The sequence below is a fragment of the Diabrotica undecimpunctata genome, chromosome 2, assembly GCF_040954645.1.
Source record: "Diabrotica undecimpunctata isolate CICGRU chromosome 2, icDiaUnde3, whole genome shotgun sequence".
NCBI classification, from domain to species: Eukaryota; Metazoa; Arthropoda; class Insecta; order Coleoptera; family Chrysomelidae; genus Diabrotica; species Diabrotica undecimpunctata.
In genome coordinates this window covers 181,860,282-181,878,689 of record NC_092804.1, presented here as the reverse complement: position 1 = coordinate 181,878,689, position 18,408 = coordinate 181,860,282, and the positions used below count along the sequence as shown (strand labels likewise).

The 18,408-nt window shown below is 32.3% G+C and overlaps 2 protein-coding genes across 5 annotated transcripts in view; both read left to right on the top strand.

The window, feature by feature from the left end:
* LOC140435296 (furin-like protease 2) overlaps positions 1-18,408 on the top strand; it is a 1,428,549-nt gene that overhangs the window by 57,913 nt on the left and 1,352,228 nt on the right. The window lies entirely within an intron of this gene.
* Positions 8,200-9,819, top strand: LOC140433601 (uncharacterized). The gene is made up of 6 exons (XM_072521584.1): positions 8,200-8,460; positions 8,669-8,901; positions 8,966-9,132; positions 9,182-9,412; positions 9,470-9,716; positions 9,785-9,819. The coding sequence occupies exons 2-6, from the start codon at positions 8,669-8,671 to the stop codon at positions 9,789-9,791; spliced, it is 885 nt and encodes a 294-aa protein (XP_072377685.1). The 5' UTR covers positions 8,200-8,460; the 3' UTR covers positions 9,792-9,819.

Here is an 18,408-nt window from a genome sequence, read left to right as displayed (position 1 = left end):
AGTTCACGTATAAAGTCTTTGAGGAGGCAGTTTAAACCAAGTGATCGTTACTTTCATTTCATATTGTAGGCAAAACTCAAATAATCTATCTTCTCATTCATTTTAGACGCCCAAACTATATTCACCCACTAGGTTTAAAAAGTGACTTTGGCCTATTTATTTATTGTCGCCTGATACTATTTTTCACATTTTTCTTTGCGTTTGTATCTGAATCGGCTATACAGAATTTTTAAGAAAACCTTAAAGGTTTCTAGATCAGATCGAGGTTTCTTCAGCCTGGGAAATCACTCTGGTGGCTTTTACTACATTAAAGAGTTTTTGTCATAAGTTTTTTCTTTTTTTGTGTGAGTATTAGAAATTCAGACTCAAAAGTCGGGGTTTCATCGGGGTCAACAGGTTTTCTAGGTTTTGCATTAAATATTTCTCTATTTCTGAGTTCACGGTTTCTGCACCTTTAATACAGACTTGATAAAGCCCTGAAAGTAGTTATTATCAACAGAAGAAACCCTGTCGGAACTGGAAAGTTATATTGCAAATAAATAAAAGCATACTAACAAAAAAATCAATTTTTGAACGAATAAACCATTTTTTTTGCTTTCAGACTGAAAACTATTACACCGACCTCGTATTTACTTTCTTCCATTGTCGTTCAAATTATTCAACTTGAACGTTTCAGGCTTTCGAAATTAACATAAATAATAGTTGTATGATACTCGGTTATGAAATGCGTGATGGTTTCATGAAAACAATTTTAATGACAACACTTCAAAAATCCATTCCAAATACCTACAATTTCAGAAGTTTCATTATAGTTTTTAGTTGCGGAATTTTTTACGCGGTGGTGATCGCGCGAAAAAGAACTGTAACTGTACACAGATGACATCTAGACCGTTAACAGTATAACGATATGTGTTGGTTTTGAGGAGTGTACTAATAAGCTAACATCTAGTTAGTCTGATTTATTTCCGGCAAAATAACTCTTGTGTACAGTCTGTTGTAGTAGTCTTGAAATCAACATAAAGTTCTTCGATACTTATACTTCTTTTTCGCGTGAATACATATATGCCATTTAACATTGGATTGTTTCTTTTAATGTTTATTGTTTATCACTTTTCCTTACTGCATTAATTGCTCTAATTTTTTTAATTACCTTGTTTTCTTTCATGTCTATTATCTTTATCACAATTAAATGTCTATTCAATCCTAACTATTTCTTTTCAGAAATCCAGAAACTGGAATATTTAATATATGGGACAACAACTGTGTGACAAAGTTCTATTTGCTGCTTCTTCTTCTTAAAGTTCCATCTCCTATCGGAGGTTGGATATCATAACGGCTATGGTCACTTTGTTGGCTGCTGCTCTGAAAAGTTGTAGTGAACTACAGTTAAACCATTCTCTAAGGTTCTTCAGCCAGGAGATGCGTCTTCTTCCTATGCTTCTTCTTCCTTGGATCCTTCCTTGCATAATAATTCTCAGCAGCTCATATTTTTCTCCTCTGGTTATGTGACCCAAATATTCTAGTTTTCTTCTTTTTATGCTGTTCATAATTTCTAACTCCTTATTTAGACGTCGTAGTACCTCAGCATTGGTAATCCTTTGAACCCACTGAATTTTTAATATTCTTCTGTAACACCACATTTCGAACGCTTCTATTTTCCTTATGTGTTGTTTCTTCAATGTCTAAGCTTCCATTCCGTATAGTAAGATAGAAAATATGTAACATCTTAGAGCCCTCAATCTGAGATGCAACTGAAGGTCTCTGTTGGTAAGCATTGTCTTCATTTTCACAAATGCTTGCCTTGCAGTTTCAATTCGGACTTTGATTTCTCTGCTTTGGTCATTTTTGTCATCAACCCAGGTTCCCAGATATTTATATGTCTCTACTTTTTCTATTTGGGTTTGCTCTATCATTAATCTTTCATTTCCATGTTGCGTTTTTGAGACAATCATAAATTTAGTTTTTCTCTTATTTATTTTTAGTCCGTATCTAATACAATAATCGTTAATTCTATTTACCAATTCTTGTAGCGATTCCAGGGTGTCTGCCATTATAACGGTGTCATCAGCGAATCTTATGTTATTTACTATTCTTCCGTTTACAGAGATTCCATCACCCAGATCCGCTATCGCTTCCTGGAATATGGCTTCACTGTACACGTTAAATAGTAATGGTGACAGAACACAGCCCTGTCTTACTCCTCTCTTTATATCTATATTTTCGGACTTTTGTTCTTCTATCTTTATATTGGCCTTTTGATTCCAATACAGATTGATAATGATTCGTAAGTCTCGTCTGTCTATATCTTTGTTTCTCAGTATTTCTATTAGTTTTTCATGTCGGACCCTGTCGAATGCCTTCTCGAAGTAGATGAAACAGGAATAAATATCTAGGTTCATATCTAAGCATCTTTGAGAGAGGACATTAAAAGCAAACAATGCCTCTCTCGTTCCATGAGTTAACTGAGTATCATCCATATCATCTTCGAGTTTTCTATATAATCTTCCATGAATCACCTTTAGAAATATTTTGAGGGTATGGCTTATTAGTGATATTGTCCTATAGTCTGAACAATCTTTGGCATATACTGTTTTTGGTATTGCTACAAAGGTGGACACCAACCATTCCTGTGGGATTTTTCTAGTTTTATATACTTTATTAAATAGGTCCAGAAGTAAAGGTAGAGTTTCATCGTCTAGACATTTCAGTAGTTCCGCATTTGCTGCTCAGTATGTATAAAAACGTATACTAGGCATTAGATAAAACAGTATTATTTCTTTCTGAATACTGTTTTATTTAATGTTTAGAATTTCTTCGTCTTTCTGTTATATCAAGACTATTTTTGATCATTAGCAATTATGCTTTCTAGATAATCATATGTGTTTTTCAATGCTTTCTATTTTATTTTGATTTATTTATTCTGAGTTTTGTTTTTATTATTTATTTTTAGTATCTTATTATTACTATCTCTTCATTTATTACCTTCTTTGTATTTTTTTACACATCCTCGTACATATTGATTTACAACCTAAACAACGAACGTTCTACTTCATCCATAACAAGAGAAAACACATATTTATCCCCACTGTGTATCTTAAACTGAACGGGCCGGATAGAAAGGGTGAAAAAATTGTCGCACCTTTCTAAAAATCGTCGACCCGGAAATTCCTGAATAAATGGAAATGGTTTATCTTTTTCCTTGTTGGAACATAACAATTTCCCTAGGAGTTTCCTCGACACGAGGATGATTTGATACGATGAATTGATTGTTCCCTACTTTTGGACGGAGACTTTTGTAAAACTGTAGAACTCTTTAAAGAAATAATAATTTCATTTGTTAACTTTCAAAATGGGCACAAAGAGGTTTCTTAGGGTTACAACAAAAAAGTGTCAAATCAAAATATTTCTCCAGGATATTTTTAACGATTAAGAGACGTATTACTTTTATTGAATTATCTTCGAAATAATATGGGAGTGTATCGGCAATTACTTGGTTGTCAGAGATGACTGTATTGTTGAAAATTAAGGAAGGAATCTTAAGATTAGTTTTATTGCCTTGGATTTGTGAAATCATTTTCCATAGTTAAGTGGGGTTTGCAAAGAAGTGTAATTTTGCCATGAAGATCTTTTGCTTTGCTTAATAATGAGTTTGGCTTTAGCTTTAAGTTGTTTGTGTAGAAGAAGATCTTCCTGGGTTTTATTTCGCCAATATTTGAAAGCCTTGCGTAAACGGATGACATTATTACAGTTAAACTTTCACCAGATTACCATTTTTTGAATAGAGATGGTTTGTTTACCGATATGATATTCGGCAGCATTGAGTAAGCAATCGCTAAACATATTTAGAGTAATGGTTAAATCCTCTATAATCCTAACAAGTTTTAGAATCGTACTTTGACCAATCAGCGTTTTAAACTTCCAGAAACTTCTAGTAGTGGTTTTTTTATTGAAGAAGCTGAATATAATGATAGGAATGTAGTTGCTATCATGTAGGCAATTAAAAATTTCTTAGTAGGTATAGGTGCAATTTTGGAGACACGTAGGCTGATATAAATGGCTGAAAATGAACTGGAAGACATTTTAAAGTGGGTTTTAAGTTCAGTATTTAATAGAAAGTAGCCTGAACAGTTTAGAACGTTTTGTGTAACTTTGTTTTTCCAAAAAGTACGCAATAAGCCCTAAATTATGTTATGTACATATAAGTCACTAATAAGCAGGTACGGGAGGGGAAGTTAAAATATTAAATCGAATTCTATATTGAGGATGTGATTAGGAGGAATGTATAATGTATATGCTGCAAATGGTATATTTGTTTGGAAAACAAATAGTAACAACTACTGCTTCTAAACCTGTAGTTAGAGGTAGGAGAGGAGACAATCACATCACTAGACAAACATATTAGCCTTGATGGTCGGTTTTAAAATTTGTTTCCTGAATACAAAAGATGTCGTATTTGTAAGAGATACAATTTTTGGAATTCTTTCTAGACGAGGATAACATCCAATTCCATTGTATAAAACTAAATATTATTAATTTGGAAAAGGAGTAGGGAAAAAGAAAGACAAACTATTGGGAATGATCGGAGGAGTAAAGATGTATTAATGGATTCTAAAAAAGTATTTTTTCTTTATCCTTTATTGAGCAATATTGTTTTTTATTTATGCGATGAACTTTTAAAGGTTAAAACAATTCCGCGATACACTCAATGTATAATAGACAATTTATTTCACTATAAAACAAATTGCTACACCTGTTATGTTAAACTACTAGCCTTTAAAACAGGTAGTAACAGGTATGAATGAGTATTTTTACTATTAGTAGTCCAGCGTTTCTAAATTTAAATGATATTAGTATAAAAACGTTCTTATTGATTGTGCATTTATTTATTTATTGGCAAATTAAATATTATACTTTGTGTGTACTGCTGGAAATGTTGATTGAAATGGGCAATGCATAGTTTGGTAATTTTGTGTTTGTTTTGTTAGAGTCGATTTGGAAATCAATGAAAACATAGCTTTTATAGAATGTATAAAAATAATTAAACCACCGCGATAAACTTGAAATACAATAAAACATATATCCATGGTTCTTTACCCGTGCTTCATCATTTAAATTTTAAAGCATACGAAATAAATCAGAAATTTACTCCACGCAACAGCAAGTGACAGAAAGTGGCTACTGCTCCGATCACGGATTATATTATAAAATTTAAAGTTATTAAATAAATAGAATATAAAATGTTAGCTTTCACTTTAAAATTTTGGTGCAGAATTACAGCAAAAATTATGGATATCATCTATCATTGATAAAAGAGCTTTGTGGTCTTTAAAAATGGCGTTGTGAATATTTTTCCAAACAATTATATCCTAATAGATGCATTACAAGGCAGCTGAATCCACAAGGTGGATATAAGACATATGCATTGCTATCAATCAAGTAGAATAAAATAATTTTCTCCTTCTTCCTAGTGTGCCTCTTCGTTCCGAACGTTAGCGATCATTCTGGCTATAATGACTTTGTTGGTTGCTATACGGAATAGCTGTGTTGTGGTCTTTCTATACCATGCGCTTAGGTTAGCAAGCCAGGATATTTTTCTTTTTCTTGGAACCCTTTTTTCTTTAATTTTACCTTGTAAAATGCATTGGGGAAGCTCATATCTGCCTTGATTTCTCATATGTCCCAAATACTGCAGCCCACGTCTCTTCACGATGTTGACCAAATCCGCGGTTGTGTTCATTCTCCGTAGTACTTCTTCATTGGTGACTTTGTCTGTCAATGGTATCTTTAGAATCCTTCTGTAAAACCGTAGCTCAAAAGCCTGAAGTTTTGATAGAGTTTCCGCCTTCAATGTCCACGTTTCTACTCCATACAGAAGCACTGAGTACACGTGGACAACATTTAAGGAGACTCATTTTTGGTTCTGTAGTGAGGTCATGGCTCTTGAAGACAGAGCTCATAGTCAAGAATGCACTTTTTGCCTTTCCGATGCAACATCTAATCTCTTGGGTATTTATTTCTCCTTTGGTTCACATACAGAATAGATATATTATCAAGTAGTAGAATAATATAGACAAATATAACCAGTTGAAATAAGAGTTGGAGTAAGAAATGTAGATATTGAAATTTAAAATTAATCAATCGGTCATTTAAGATGTCTCTATTTATGTTTCTATCACTTTATCTACGCCCATATTTTAAATATAAACCAATACACAATTTTCTGAGTTCTTTAAAAACATCCAACAAATCCATCTTCCATTTCAATGCACTAATTTGACCTAAACGCCCACAAAAGAGTGCAGTTGTAGAATGATTTCAATTCAGTTCCTTTCTGACCGGCCGTAAAGATCTTTCTGTTATATCCAGAAGAGAAATCGCTTTAATATTTCATCTGACCCATTCCGTAAACGATGACCAGGCACTAAATAGGCAAAAAACACCCTGTAAAACACACCCGGAATCCCTGCGTGTTGTAAATCAAAAGGAACGATGATTTGTTCGAACGTGAACTTTCATTCACAGCCAGCTGAGGTATAATAAAAATTCCTACAGGAAAGGAGAGGATAGGACGACAGAGGTGGAGTGGGAAATGCACAAAGATGAAAGACATTTATAAAATCGAGTTGGTAATGGCATAATTCAAGAGATTAATAAATATTCTAGTCAGACATATTAGCCGAAAGAGTGAATGTATATTCACAAATATTTTTCACAAAAACCAAATTTTTAGAGTAAAACTTTTTAATCTTCCTTTCTAGTTCCGTTAATTACTAACCTTAACACAGTACATCAAATAGTAACTATAAGGCATAGCTTTGACATTCTCAAGCGTCCTTCATCACTTAAAAACATACCGTAGATTAAGAAGGAAAGTTAAAAAATAAACTACAAACTAAGAATGACCTAATGTCCCACCAAAAAATTATTAACTAAAAAACGATTACATCTGGCATGTGTGTATATAAATTATGTTCTCGATAATAATGTTTGATTAATATTATTATTATAATAATATCAATTAATTAGTATACAGAATTATTTTTCAACAATATCACATTTAAAGAAAAATCTCTTAAAAATCCATTTAAACACTTACTTATCGCAACCTCAAAAGACTACCCTGATTATTCTGAATACTTGATTCACCACGTGCCCGAATAAAGGTGAAAGAAACTTCTCCATTCGTTTCTGATAAATCAGAGTTGGAGATTTTTGCGCTTGTGTTCCCTTCGCTTTCTTTCCTCAGTTGGAAGTAACTCCCCATTGTTATATCTCAAAAAGGTTTTCCTTCTCGTTGAATTCATGACGAATTTTTTAGCGAACATTGTCGGCTTCCCCCGACGTTTTTCTGATAAATCTGAAGTAATATTAAGTTCACCGGCTAAGGCATATGACAATAGATTTATTAAATTTTAAGGAACATATATGTTTACTTTTGCATGCTTCTTTAAATGCTATCTCATTTCTACGGAAATTTTCAAGCAAATGAGTATAACCGTATATTGGTCTATAAAAATGAAATAAACCATTATCACAAGAATAAAAAAAGCTGCTCTGTATTATTATAAAAAAAAGGGGATTAACTTTATCCGAAATGGTCGTAGAACAACTTTTTCTTTTCTAAAATTAGTGAAAAAATACATGCTTTACAAATAAGAAAAAATAATTTTCCTGCAGTCAATGGTTAAAAAGTTATTCTAATTGTTTATAAGAAAAAATCGACATATTTTGAAAACGAATTTTGCAATATTTAAAGTTGTTTTTTGTTTTATTTAATACTATTGATAAAATAAATTTTTTTTCACAAGCTATGTATTTCTTGCTGAACTTTAAAACTATAAATTATAAACTCGTTAGTTAATTTTACCAATAATTTGCCATAGACTGGTCAAATCTAAAGCAAACTGCTTACATAAATATCTAGAAATTTATGGATATAAAATTTACAGTATATAAATTGATAATTTTTTATGACGGCATTTTTTTTGGAATTATTTATGCAAAGATTATTTGCACATCAATATTTGTTAAATATAAATATTGCTCTATCATTCACAATTTCCTAGCAGTAAAAATTATCGATTTTGGATCGCTCTTTTAGCCCCGTATTTATAGTCGGTACTCAAGCCCGTGCTTGAGCATGTGCTCCGCCAAGTTGAACTTACGTCAAAGTCATGCTCAAGTATTTGTTGTGTTCTATAAACGATACTTCGGGTATTCTCGTACAAGGTTGATCTCAAGCACGAAAAATTAGTACAGTAAAAGTAAGTTTCGAATAAATATCGAATAAAAAGAAGATTCTGTCAATTTTATCATAATTGTGACTAAACTTTTAGCGCCAAATTTAGTTTATGCTTTAGCCCGCGCAAAGTTGGTTTATAGTATAGTATACTTACTGAAATTTTGTGTTTGGTATTAATATTTTGTGTTTGAAATTAATATTGGATTAACTATTTTAAGGTATGTAATATATTATAAAAAATATTTATTCTAGAGAATTAATTTCCATTTTGTTACTGTGTCTGAGGCATAATTTTAGATGTTCAATATATGCTTACATGTATATTTGTTTTTGGATATATTTATATGTGTGTAATGCGTTACAGTCATTATAATTATATTGTCTGTATAAGCCGTACGCTAAATAAATTGGTTATCTAAATTTTAGATGAGTGGAAATGGCATGAAATATGCACCTTACTCAACAAAGGAAAAGGTTCTCCTAATCCAGCTGGTAACTGAAAACGGTGTGGTAGAGAATAAAAGGACAGACGGTGCTTCGACAATGGAGAAAAAGATGGCTTGGGAGTTAATAACAAGAAATTATAACTGCCAGCCTGAGGTCAACAACATCAGGACCAGCGACCAGCTTCGAAAATTGTGGAACAACCTAAAACAAAGGTAGAATACTTTTATTAGTTTAAGCAAATGCTTAAGTATTGACCAATAATTTTTTTTATCATAGGAAACGCAAAGAAACAACAGCACTGCGTCACAGCATGTTAGCTACAGGTGGTGGTCCCCCGATAAAGCCAGAGTGTGATGCAGTGCTGGAGTTAGTTGAAGAGGCTGTTCCCAATATAGACGTCAGCATCGACTGTTCTTTTGATAGCACAGCAGTCTTTAAAAAAGGTAAATGTACTAAATTTGTAACTGTGCTTTACTCAAAGTATAATTGTAGGCCAAAAACAGTTCAACCAGCTAGGAAGCTCAATAGCAGGACCATCAGTAGCCTCTGACCCCCCTCACTTCTTTCCCACTACAGAGTTCAAAGAAATTGACTTGTTATGTAAGTATGATGTAATAATTTTGAGCAGTCTTCCTGTACACTTAATAATAGTTTCAGGTAATACTTGTAGTGTGACACCTGCTGTTCATACAGAAGAGGATGATGATGATGTGCTTCAAAGTGGTAAGTGTTTTAAATGTAGTTAAAGCCATATGTACTTAACAATAATATCAATTTTAGCAAACACTCCTACTTCTAGTAGGGCACTGGGTGCTATACCACAAATATTGTCTGAAAATAAACAACGGTCCAAGAAAATGAGGGATACCATCAGACAGCAAGACGAGATTCACAGGATGAAAATTAAGATTTTGGAAGAAGATATGCTGAGGGCAAAAGCCTTAAGAGAAGCAGCTGAGAAGGAGAGGCAGAGAGCTACTGATGAAGCTGAATTAGCTTCATTGAAGTTAATAGACTATAAAAAAGGGTAATTATAGATTTTATCATGTTTGACTTGTTACTAGAATTTGGCTATAATTAATTGTATATTTTCAGGCGCTAGAAGATCTTTTTCCTTTGTTGGGTACTCTGCAATTTTAGAGAGAATGTTAGGAATAAGCCACAATATATTTATTTACATATTTTATTTACTGATTTTTTTCAATCTATATGACCAGAGGGCTGTTATCATAGATACAAAATTGTGATTTATTTTCAGAAAATAAATCACAATTTTGTATTTTTGGTAACAATATCTGGTCATAGACATCAAAACATCAGTAACTATAACATATAAATAAACATTGTGGCTTATTCCCAACTGAAGATAGTGTTAACTCAGTCTTACAGTGGCCTTTTCACTTTCGGAGCACCGAATGTCAGAGGAGGGTCTGTTTTAGCAGGTAGGCATTTGACGTAGAATCAGCGACGAGAGGGCGTTTTAAAGTACCTCGGGAACTATCGCCGGGACTACGAAGAATGAATCCTGCACTAAGGTCAGTCAGGCGGCGTACTGGACTGAGATGTCTTTTGAAGATTTCAGACCCCCCCCTCTATAAAGACAAAAAAAAATATACTTTGTGTTGTGAAATCATGGTTATTTTCTTTCTATTCTCCTTCCTGTTTATTTTATTTCTAGATAGTATTTAATGTAGATTTAAGGTTCTTAATATTTTAATTTCAGCTGGTAAGATATGGTTTTACCTTTTTATTTGTTGTATAGTCTTTTGTTTTTAGATTATGTATGTTTCTCTTTCAGTTTTTTTAAGTATTGATTGCTACATAGATCATATTTTTACGTTGTTTACTGAAAATTATTAAAATACTGAGTTTGCATAATTTTTAGTAAATTGCTGCCACTGCAATATATACATGTATATATACATATGTATATATATATATATATATATATATATATATATATATATATATATATATATATAATTACATCATTTTTTGTAATGTTCTAATTGTTTACAGTTTACTCCTGATGAAGCTATAAAATAAAATAAAATAATCTATTTTATATTGTATTTAATTATAACTGTATAATTTTTTAAATAAAGAATATTAATATTCTAAATTTGTATAATTTTTATTTGGTAAGGAAAGGTTTTATGAAAGGAATAAAAACTTAATTAAAAGGAGGGAAACTCCTTGTACTCAGTAAAGACATACTTGCTTAAGTTGTCTGAGCATAGTGAGTGAAAAACCCTCATTTATTTTAAATTAAAAAACATAAAAAAATACATTTTTATAAATAAGACAAAAACATACTATATTTAACATAATAAAAGTATTCAATAATGTATTCTCAAAATAAACAACTTTGAATTGAACTGAACAAAGATTAGATATAAGAAAGAAATAAAATAAAATATTGAAATTTTAAAAATAAAAAATTGGAAAAATAAATCATAAACAAAACGTGTAATCAAGCTAATGATAATCATTCTGACATTTTCAGAAATAAGATAAAACATACTACATCTAACATAATACAAATATTCAATAATGTATTATCAAACTAAACAAATGCCAATTGAAAAAAGCTTGTGTATAAGGAAGCAATGAAATAAACTATTGAAATTTTAAAAATAAAAAATTGGAAGAACAAATCATGAACAAAAAGTGTAATCAAGCTAATTATAATGATGCTGATATTTTGAGAAATAAGATAAAACATACTACAGCTAACATAATGCAAGTATTCAATAATGTATTCTCAAAATAAACAAACAAATGCCAATTGAACAAAGGTTAGATATAAGGAATACAATTAAATATTGAAATTTTAAAAATTAAAAGAACAAATCATGAATAAAAAGTGTTATCAAGCTAATGATGATGCTAACATATATCTACCTATAATAAAATAAGTATTCAATAATGTATTTTAATTCTTATGCAAAATATTGGTGAATAAAATGTCTCCTAAAATTTAAACCTCGTTTCACATCATTAACATTTCTATTTACTGGCACATCAATATTTTCTACAAAATCATCATCATCATTATTATTTTCTTGTAAACCTATATTATAAAGTACTGCTGTAGCACATATTATTTCAAGAGAAGTATTTAATTTAGTTTGTAGACCTCGTTGAAGACAAGGAAACCGTCTTTTCCAGGTTCCAAATAGCCTTTCAACAACATTTCTTGTTCTTATATGGGCACTATTATACCTATTTTCTTGATCATTACCTAAAAAGAGATCCATCAAATAACCTATTTTTTAGCCAATTATCAATAAATACCTGGCTGTAATACTGGAGTAAGTAGATAGTGCACATTTAATGAAAAAAAGCCTTTTCTATTACGAAATACTTCCCCATTATTATCACCTGGATTAGATATCTTGATGTGGGTGCAATCAATACACCCAGAAACATTTGGAAAATAGGCAACCTCATAAAAACTTGTTATATTCCTCCTAAATCCTTGTCCAGTATGGGGAAACCCTACAAAATCATTTAAACGTTGAGCTATTAATATTGATACCTTTTTAATGGTGTTGCTTATTGTCGATTGACTAATACCCCGCAAATCACCAGATACAACCTGAAAATTAGATGTAGCATAAAATCTTAAACAAATTAACAATTGTAATATTGGAGGTATTGGTAAACCACGATTGTCTGCTTTTCGTAGACCTTCAAATACCAGAGGCAGAATGGTATCTTTGTTGAAACGATACCGTTGACGAAATTCAACATCGCGGTAAAACTCCATGGGATTTTCCATATCACGAATATATCGTTTTGGTATACGTTCTGGCTGATTTCCTTCTTCAATATGATCAATAAACTCTAAAAATTCTTCAACTTCGTCATACATTTTTTATTGTAATGAGAAAAACAAAAAAAATATATTGGAAGCGAATCGGAAAACAAATTTAACAAATATAAACAACAAAAGTTAGGTTAGGATCCCGTGCTCAAGGCAGGTCGATCCGATGCTTGAGTACGAGCTGTCATTTCTGCGTACTCAAGCTCGACTTCGTACTTGAGAACGGTTTATAGAACACAAATTTCATTCAAGGTCGACCTCAAGCATCGACCGATACTTGAGCATCGACTATAAATATGGGCCTTAGAGAAGAAGCTCTGGGTGGTCTGGAATGTTGGTGATGAAACTTTGCCGAAATCTCCACCAATTGTTGGGGAAAGCTTATTAAATTACTTTTTCCAGCGGGTACGGTACCAGGATTTTAGGACCATGGACTGTTAAAGATATTCCTTCGATATACGTAAGCAGACTTTACGGCGATGATTCCGTATATGTTTGGTTTTATCGGGTTGTAGTTAGCGAAAAATAAAGCGTGAATATGGCGAAAAATAATACACTTTTCACTGCATTTTTGAGATGGGAAGAAAGCGTATGGAGTACCGCACACAGCTGCAAATTCGGCTAGTAACTTGAGAACACAATCACATCTGCGATTCTTTTTGCTGGAACCAATTTTTACCTAAAAAGAGCCGTCAGTGGTTATAACTCAACGCCCTTGTAAAGCAATTATCAAAAAACATTTTGTAGGCAAGAAGTACAGTCTATAATATAAGATTCAAACAAGTTTTGTGAAAACGAAAAATACACTAATGTTAATGCTACTTTTTGTTTTTCTAATAGCTGGAGTATCAAAAAAATCCAGTTGATTTATAAATGGTTAAAGTATTTAATTACGATATATTGCAGCAATGAGTCTGTCATAGAAAAATGGGACCCACTAACCTTCTTTTAAATATTCCAACCCAAACATCAACTTAGTGTTAATTTAATGATTCTGTAACAACTGATTCACAGGGAACAGTTATAATCAGATCTATAAAGGTTGAGACGGTATGTTCTCGATTTTTTAAATTGTGGAAAAAGTCTAAAAATCATATTATTGCTCCGGAATAACTGTTAAACTTGAACGATAATACATCATAGTAAAAAACGAACAATCTACCACACATACATTGATTCTAAAGGAAACCCAATTCTCTCGATTATAAACATAGTTCTCCATATTTTTACCGTTGACTTCAGAGATCTTTTGATGACGATTTCGCGCTCGTTCGTTTTATTACACTTGAATTTCTGCTTTGGATCACGCGAAATTGATATTACGTAAATATTTTATTGATTTTCCTACCGGAACCGAATGGAGAGCATGAGAAATTCGCCGCCACGGCTGCCGTGATTATATTTAGATTAGAATAATTTCGGTGGCGGTTCCTCACCTAATATTAGGCCGGAGTCGGGAAGAAATTTGATTGATTTACATACGAAAGTAGCGGGTGTTGTAGTTCTAATAAACGCCTTGAGTTAATATAAATTTTTACAATATTTTTATAGCTTTGCTATTCAGAATTGGATTAACAATACTGATAGCTTCTACCAGGAATATTCTTTTTCAATATAGTTTAGTATTTATTTTAATAAAAAATTTCATTATAATCGTGTTCGCTACATTAGTAATATCCAAAATTTGATGTATTTGATGAGCATGATAAAGTATTTTACTGCAAATTATTTGGGTATGGTCTTACACTCGACTGAAATGGAAAGAACACATATAAACAAATCGTAAATCCAGTCTGTTTCTGTTGCAACGTATAACGGTATCGGTGTGCAGCAGAAAGTAATATTACCATAATACAGATATCCAAAACAAAATGCTGAGATGCATTGTAAAAGCACCGTGGTTTTTTTCAATAACCACCAGCGAAGAGATGCGAAGGTGCCAACAGCCGAAGAAGAGATTCAGACACTGTAGGTCCTTGATACTAAATGGCATAAGAAGAACGCTCAAAACAAAGAAACAACACGAATTGGTACTTTAAGTAAATGATAATAAAAGAACTAATAAAAAAATCCACCCAAAGCAGATTCTAGATATCCGAACTTTAAACTCAGCACACGCAGGGAGTGAATAAAAACTAGTACTAGCAAAAATAAGAATGAAAATACCACCAATACATTTTCTATAGGAAATTAGCGAGGAAAAATTCAATGTAAAATCACTGTGGAACGACTCTAAAGAGACTCTTAAGAGAAATGTACCAAAAGAGGCTAGCACAGATGATACAGCTGAAACAAATAGACGACATCGAAGATATAAACGCGAGCTGGAAGAAAATTAAAAACAACATTGAAGAAGCAGCAACAGAAGCTCTAGGAAAACGCAAAGTTATACTAAACAAAAGAAACAACAACAATACACCATGGTTCAGAAAAGAAATATCAGGGAAAAGTCTGGCAGATAAAGAGAGAAGCGAAAACATAAGAAGAGCATGCAATATAGAAGACATAAATACATAAATGGATGGGTGACAAAACAGAAACAGGAGTGGAACGAACATATTAGTAAAATGACAGAGGATAGGATAGTACGAATAGCACGAGATGTCACCAAATGAATGAAGAAGTATTGGCAGACCAAGAAAAAGATGGTGCGATAATTTAAACAATTTAGGAGTCTAATATTGAAAAAGAAACAGACTTTAAACCATACATACAAGAAGGAAGCAGAAAAAGAAGATAATAAAAGAATATCATACGCAATTTTATGGAACATTTTTCTGGAAATTCTTAGATAAAAAATTTTTAAGAGTTGTATATTGAAATTGTATGTAAGTTTTGACTAGAAACAATAATCTGTAAATAGAAAAAAACCCTACAACTTCCAAAGCCAGCCGGCGTTTAGTTTTCTTAATTCTTAATTTCTTGTAAGTAAGAGTTCCACCTTTTCCATAAACATCGAAATATTTACTTATATTTATTTTTCCACTACTAAAAGTTCTATATGATTTATAATTTAGCAATCATGGATACTTATCTAATATCGATATTGCGTGATTTCGTCCACCATAAACATGATAATAAATGATATTGCCAAAGCAGTGACGTAGAAGGTGATTCACGTTTATGGAAAGGGTAAACATTTGTGTTGTGTATAGGGTACCAAATCACAATTTTGCATTGGTCCACATACGCTTTAGGAATATCTAATTAATACCGGGTCAATATGTGTAGACTGCGATTTTCAGTTAATAAATTAACTTAGGGATATTAATAGGAAGTTGATGATAATATTCAAAGTAAAGTACAAACGTTGCCGTACAAGATATGTTTATTTATAGAGGGTTAACAAAAACAAGAAAGAGTGAAGAAAGGAATAGGGATAGTGATAAAAAATATAAAAGCTTTATACGCTCGAGTTTATTATGAGAAACAGCCAATTTTATGATTAATAATGATAAAGGCTGTCATAGTTACAGTCTTGGTAGATCGGGGCAAGGTCCATGTGAGTCCGTACGGACTAGACCCATAAGGACCTAGTCTTCGTCGTTTTTAGGGCTCAGGCTATTTGGGGATCACATATCTGCTTGAATTAGCAGGAGCAGGAGGTTTGAGCTCATTCTGCTGTTCCGAACTTCTATCTTTAGTAAGCTGATGACCTCACAGAACACCACAAGTCTCTTTATGCAAGTCTCTCATTTGGCTCGGTTGCATAAAAACCGAACCCAAGATCTGCCACCTCTGATAGGCGAGTGCCGGGCTCTTCCAGAGGACATGCAAGAAGGTTTCCTCATTTTAATGACAGTTTGCTAATTCAAGCAGATTTAAATACACGTCTTAAATCGGACACTGTTTTATAATAAACTTTATTATATGTCGGAAAACACTTAGTGTAAGAGCTGTTCTAATAAAAAGTATCTAAATTATATCTAAAATAAGTAAGTTTTAGTCAATTTCTGGTATATCAGAGAGTATTAGTAGGGTCTAACATTTACATTTTACATTAACTGGGCATATCTAAAAACGCCTCATCCTAAATTTTCAGATATGAATTGACATAGTTACCCTAACCTCTAGTTGGAATCCTCAAAGAATCACTCTGTATAAAGAAGCATTGTTATTACCTTTCTTTAAAAAATCTGCTCTACGTCTCTTGAACCTCAAGCGAGGTTAACCTCATTTTGGTAAGTTGATTCATTAAATTTTCACGAATGCGAAGTATATTTTTACCTCAGATTTAATTATGAATTGAGAATGCCCTCAAAATGAAATATTACCCTCAAAAAGGGCAACAGATCACGTTGCAAATGTCGGGTTTCGGTTAAATATCGATCGAGTAAGACTGTAAATAGCAGTCACCCGTATATTTATTCTCTTGTCTATTTCCGCCGTTATACCTCTAATTGGCCGATGTTTGTATGTTTTCCGTAATCGATTTTTAAAGGAAATGGTCGTATTCACGCATTATTTTCTGTAGTAGACGAGACTAAAATATAACGTGTAATATAAGTAGAGGTTTTGTTTAGTTGTAAAAGATTTTTGTGGTACGATTATAAAGAGAAGTATCATAAAGCAAATCGTTGCTATCTAGTTAAAAAATCTAATCAAATAAAAAGAATATTTAAATTGAGTTCAAATAGTATTAATAAAAATTCCTCCTTTATATATCTTAAAAGAATGTTTAATATGTTCCTTGTATTTGCACTGTAGTGCTGTCAGTACTGTAGGCAACAGAGACTTCGGATTTGCGCAATTTTATGCTCCACTTTTTAATAAACTGTCAAATGTCAAAATCCAAAAATTTTCTAATCCTCTTCAGTTTTGGTAACCGGGCGAAATTGATTTTTTTTGTTCTTGGGACCAAGGGGGTTGGTTTCACTTAGTTTCTAACCTTAAAAAAAATCAATTATATAGTTTTCCCGTAATATCCAGTGGTTAAGGTACCTACATTTTTTAAAATTTGAAATTTTTCGATGTAACAAAATGGTCAAACTAAAAAAAAACAGTATTACACATTAGCAGAGTATGGGCCACTTGGGCGTGGGAAAATTTTGACAGCGTGGAAAAATTTTGACGTGTGACGTTACAAGATGTCGGCCGTCATGTTACCTGTCAACTGTCATATCAACTGTTAACCGTTATGTCAACTGTCATACATGATTAGTCTTGAGTTAGTAATAGGCAGTTTGTTAAACAATGAACATGGTATTTCCTTCACATGGCTTTCTTTATAAAAAAAATCTCATATTTGGAAAAAATCCAATCTATACAATTGAGTTCTACGTAAAAAATTAAAAGATTTTAAACAAATGCCCATTAGACATCTAGAAACGATTTACTGTGGCATAGCCAAATTGTATTTGGCGCCAAATCATAATATCCCCTTGTTATATTTATCACCAGTCGCAGGGCCCATTCTGTCCGTAGTGGGATCGGCTAATATGAGTACCGAATGTTGAAAATTATTTCTCCTTGGTATTTTGTATTTTTCCTATTAATATCTTCTTGAATCTTCCTGTTATTATCATGACTTTCTTGTGTACACTAAATATGTCTTTGTTAAATGTGTTTAATTTTTAATAATTAAATCTTATTGCGTTTGTCTTTTATTTTCTCTATTTTTCATCATTTTTTATTTTTTTGCTTCTTTGATTTTTATCCTAATTTGGTTGTTGAGGTACGTATAATAGCCGCTAATATATATTTTCCTTTTTCGTGTTCTTGAACAGGTATCTTATAAGAACTTGAGTTCAATATACAGCTAGTCAGCTTACAGAAATCGGCTAACACCTTGGATTAACCTCTCACTCACACACTGAATTCGACATAAGCGAAAACTTTGTCAAACGTATAAAGTTACTGGTTTCCTTGATGCTTTTCTCGCCCACCGCAA

Bases quoted from the DNA above. Each gene is read 5' to 3' on its own strand.
- LOC140433601 (XM_072521584.1), top strand. From the start codon at position 8,669: ATGAGTGGAAATGGCATGAAATATGCACCTTACTCAACAAAGGAAAAG. The intron at 8,902-8,965 runs GTAGAATACTTT...TTTTTATCATAG, and splicing joins TGGAACAACCTAAAACAAAG to GAAACGCAAAGAAACAACAG. The intron at 9,413-9,469 runs GTAAGTGTTTTA...TATCAATTTTAG, and splicing joins TGATGATGTGCTTCAAAGTG to CAAACACTCCTACTTCTAGT.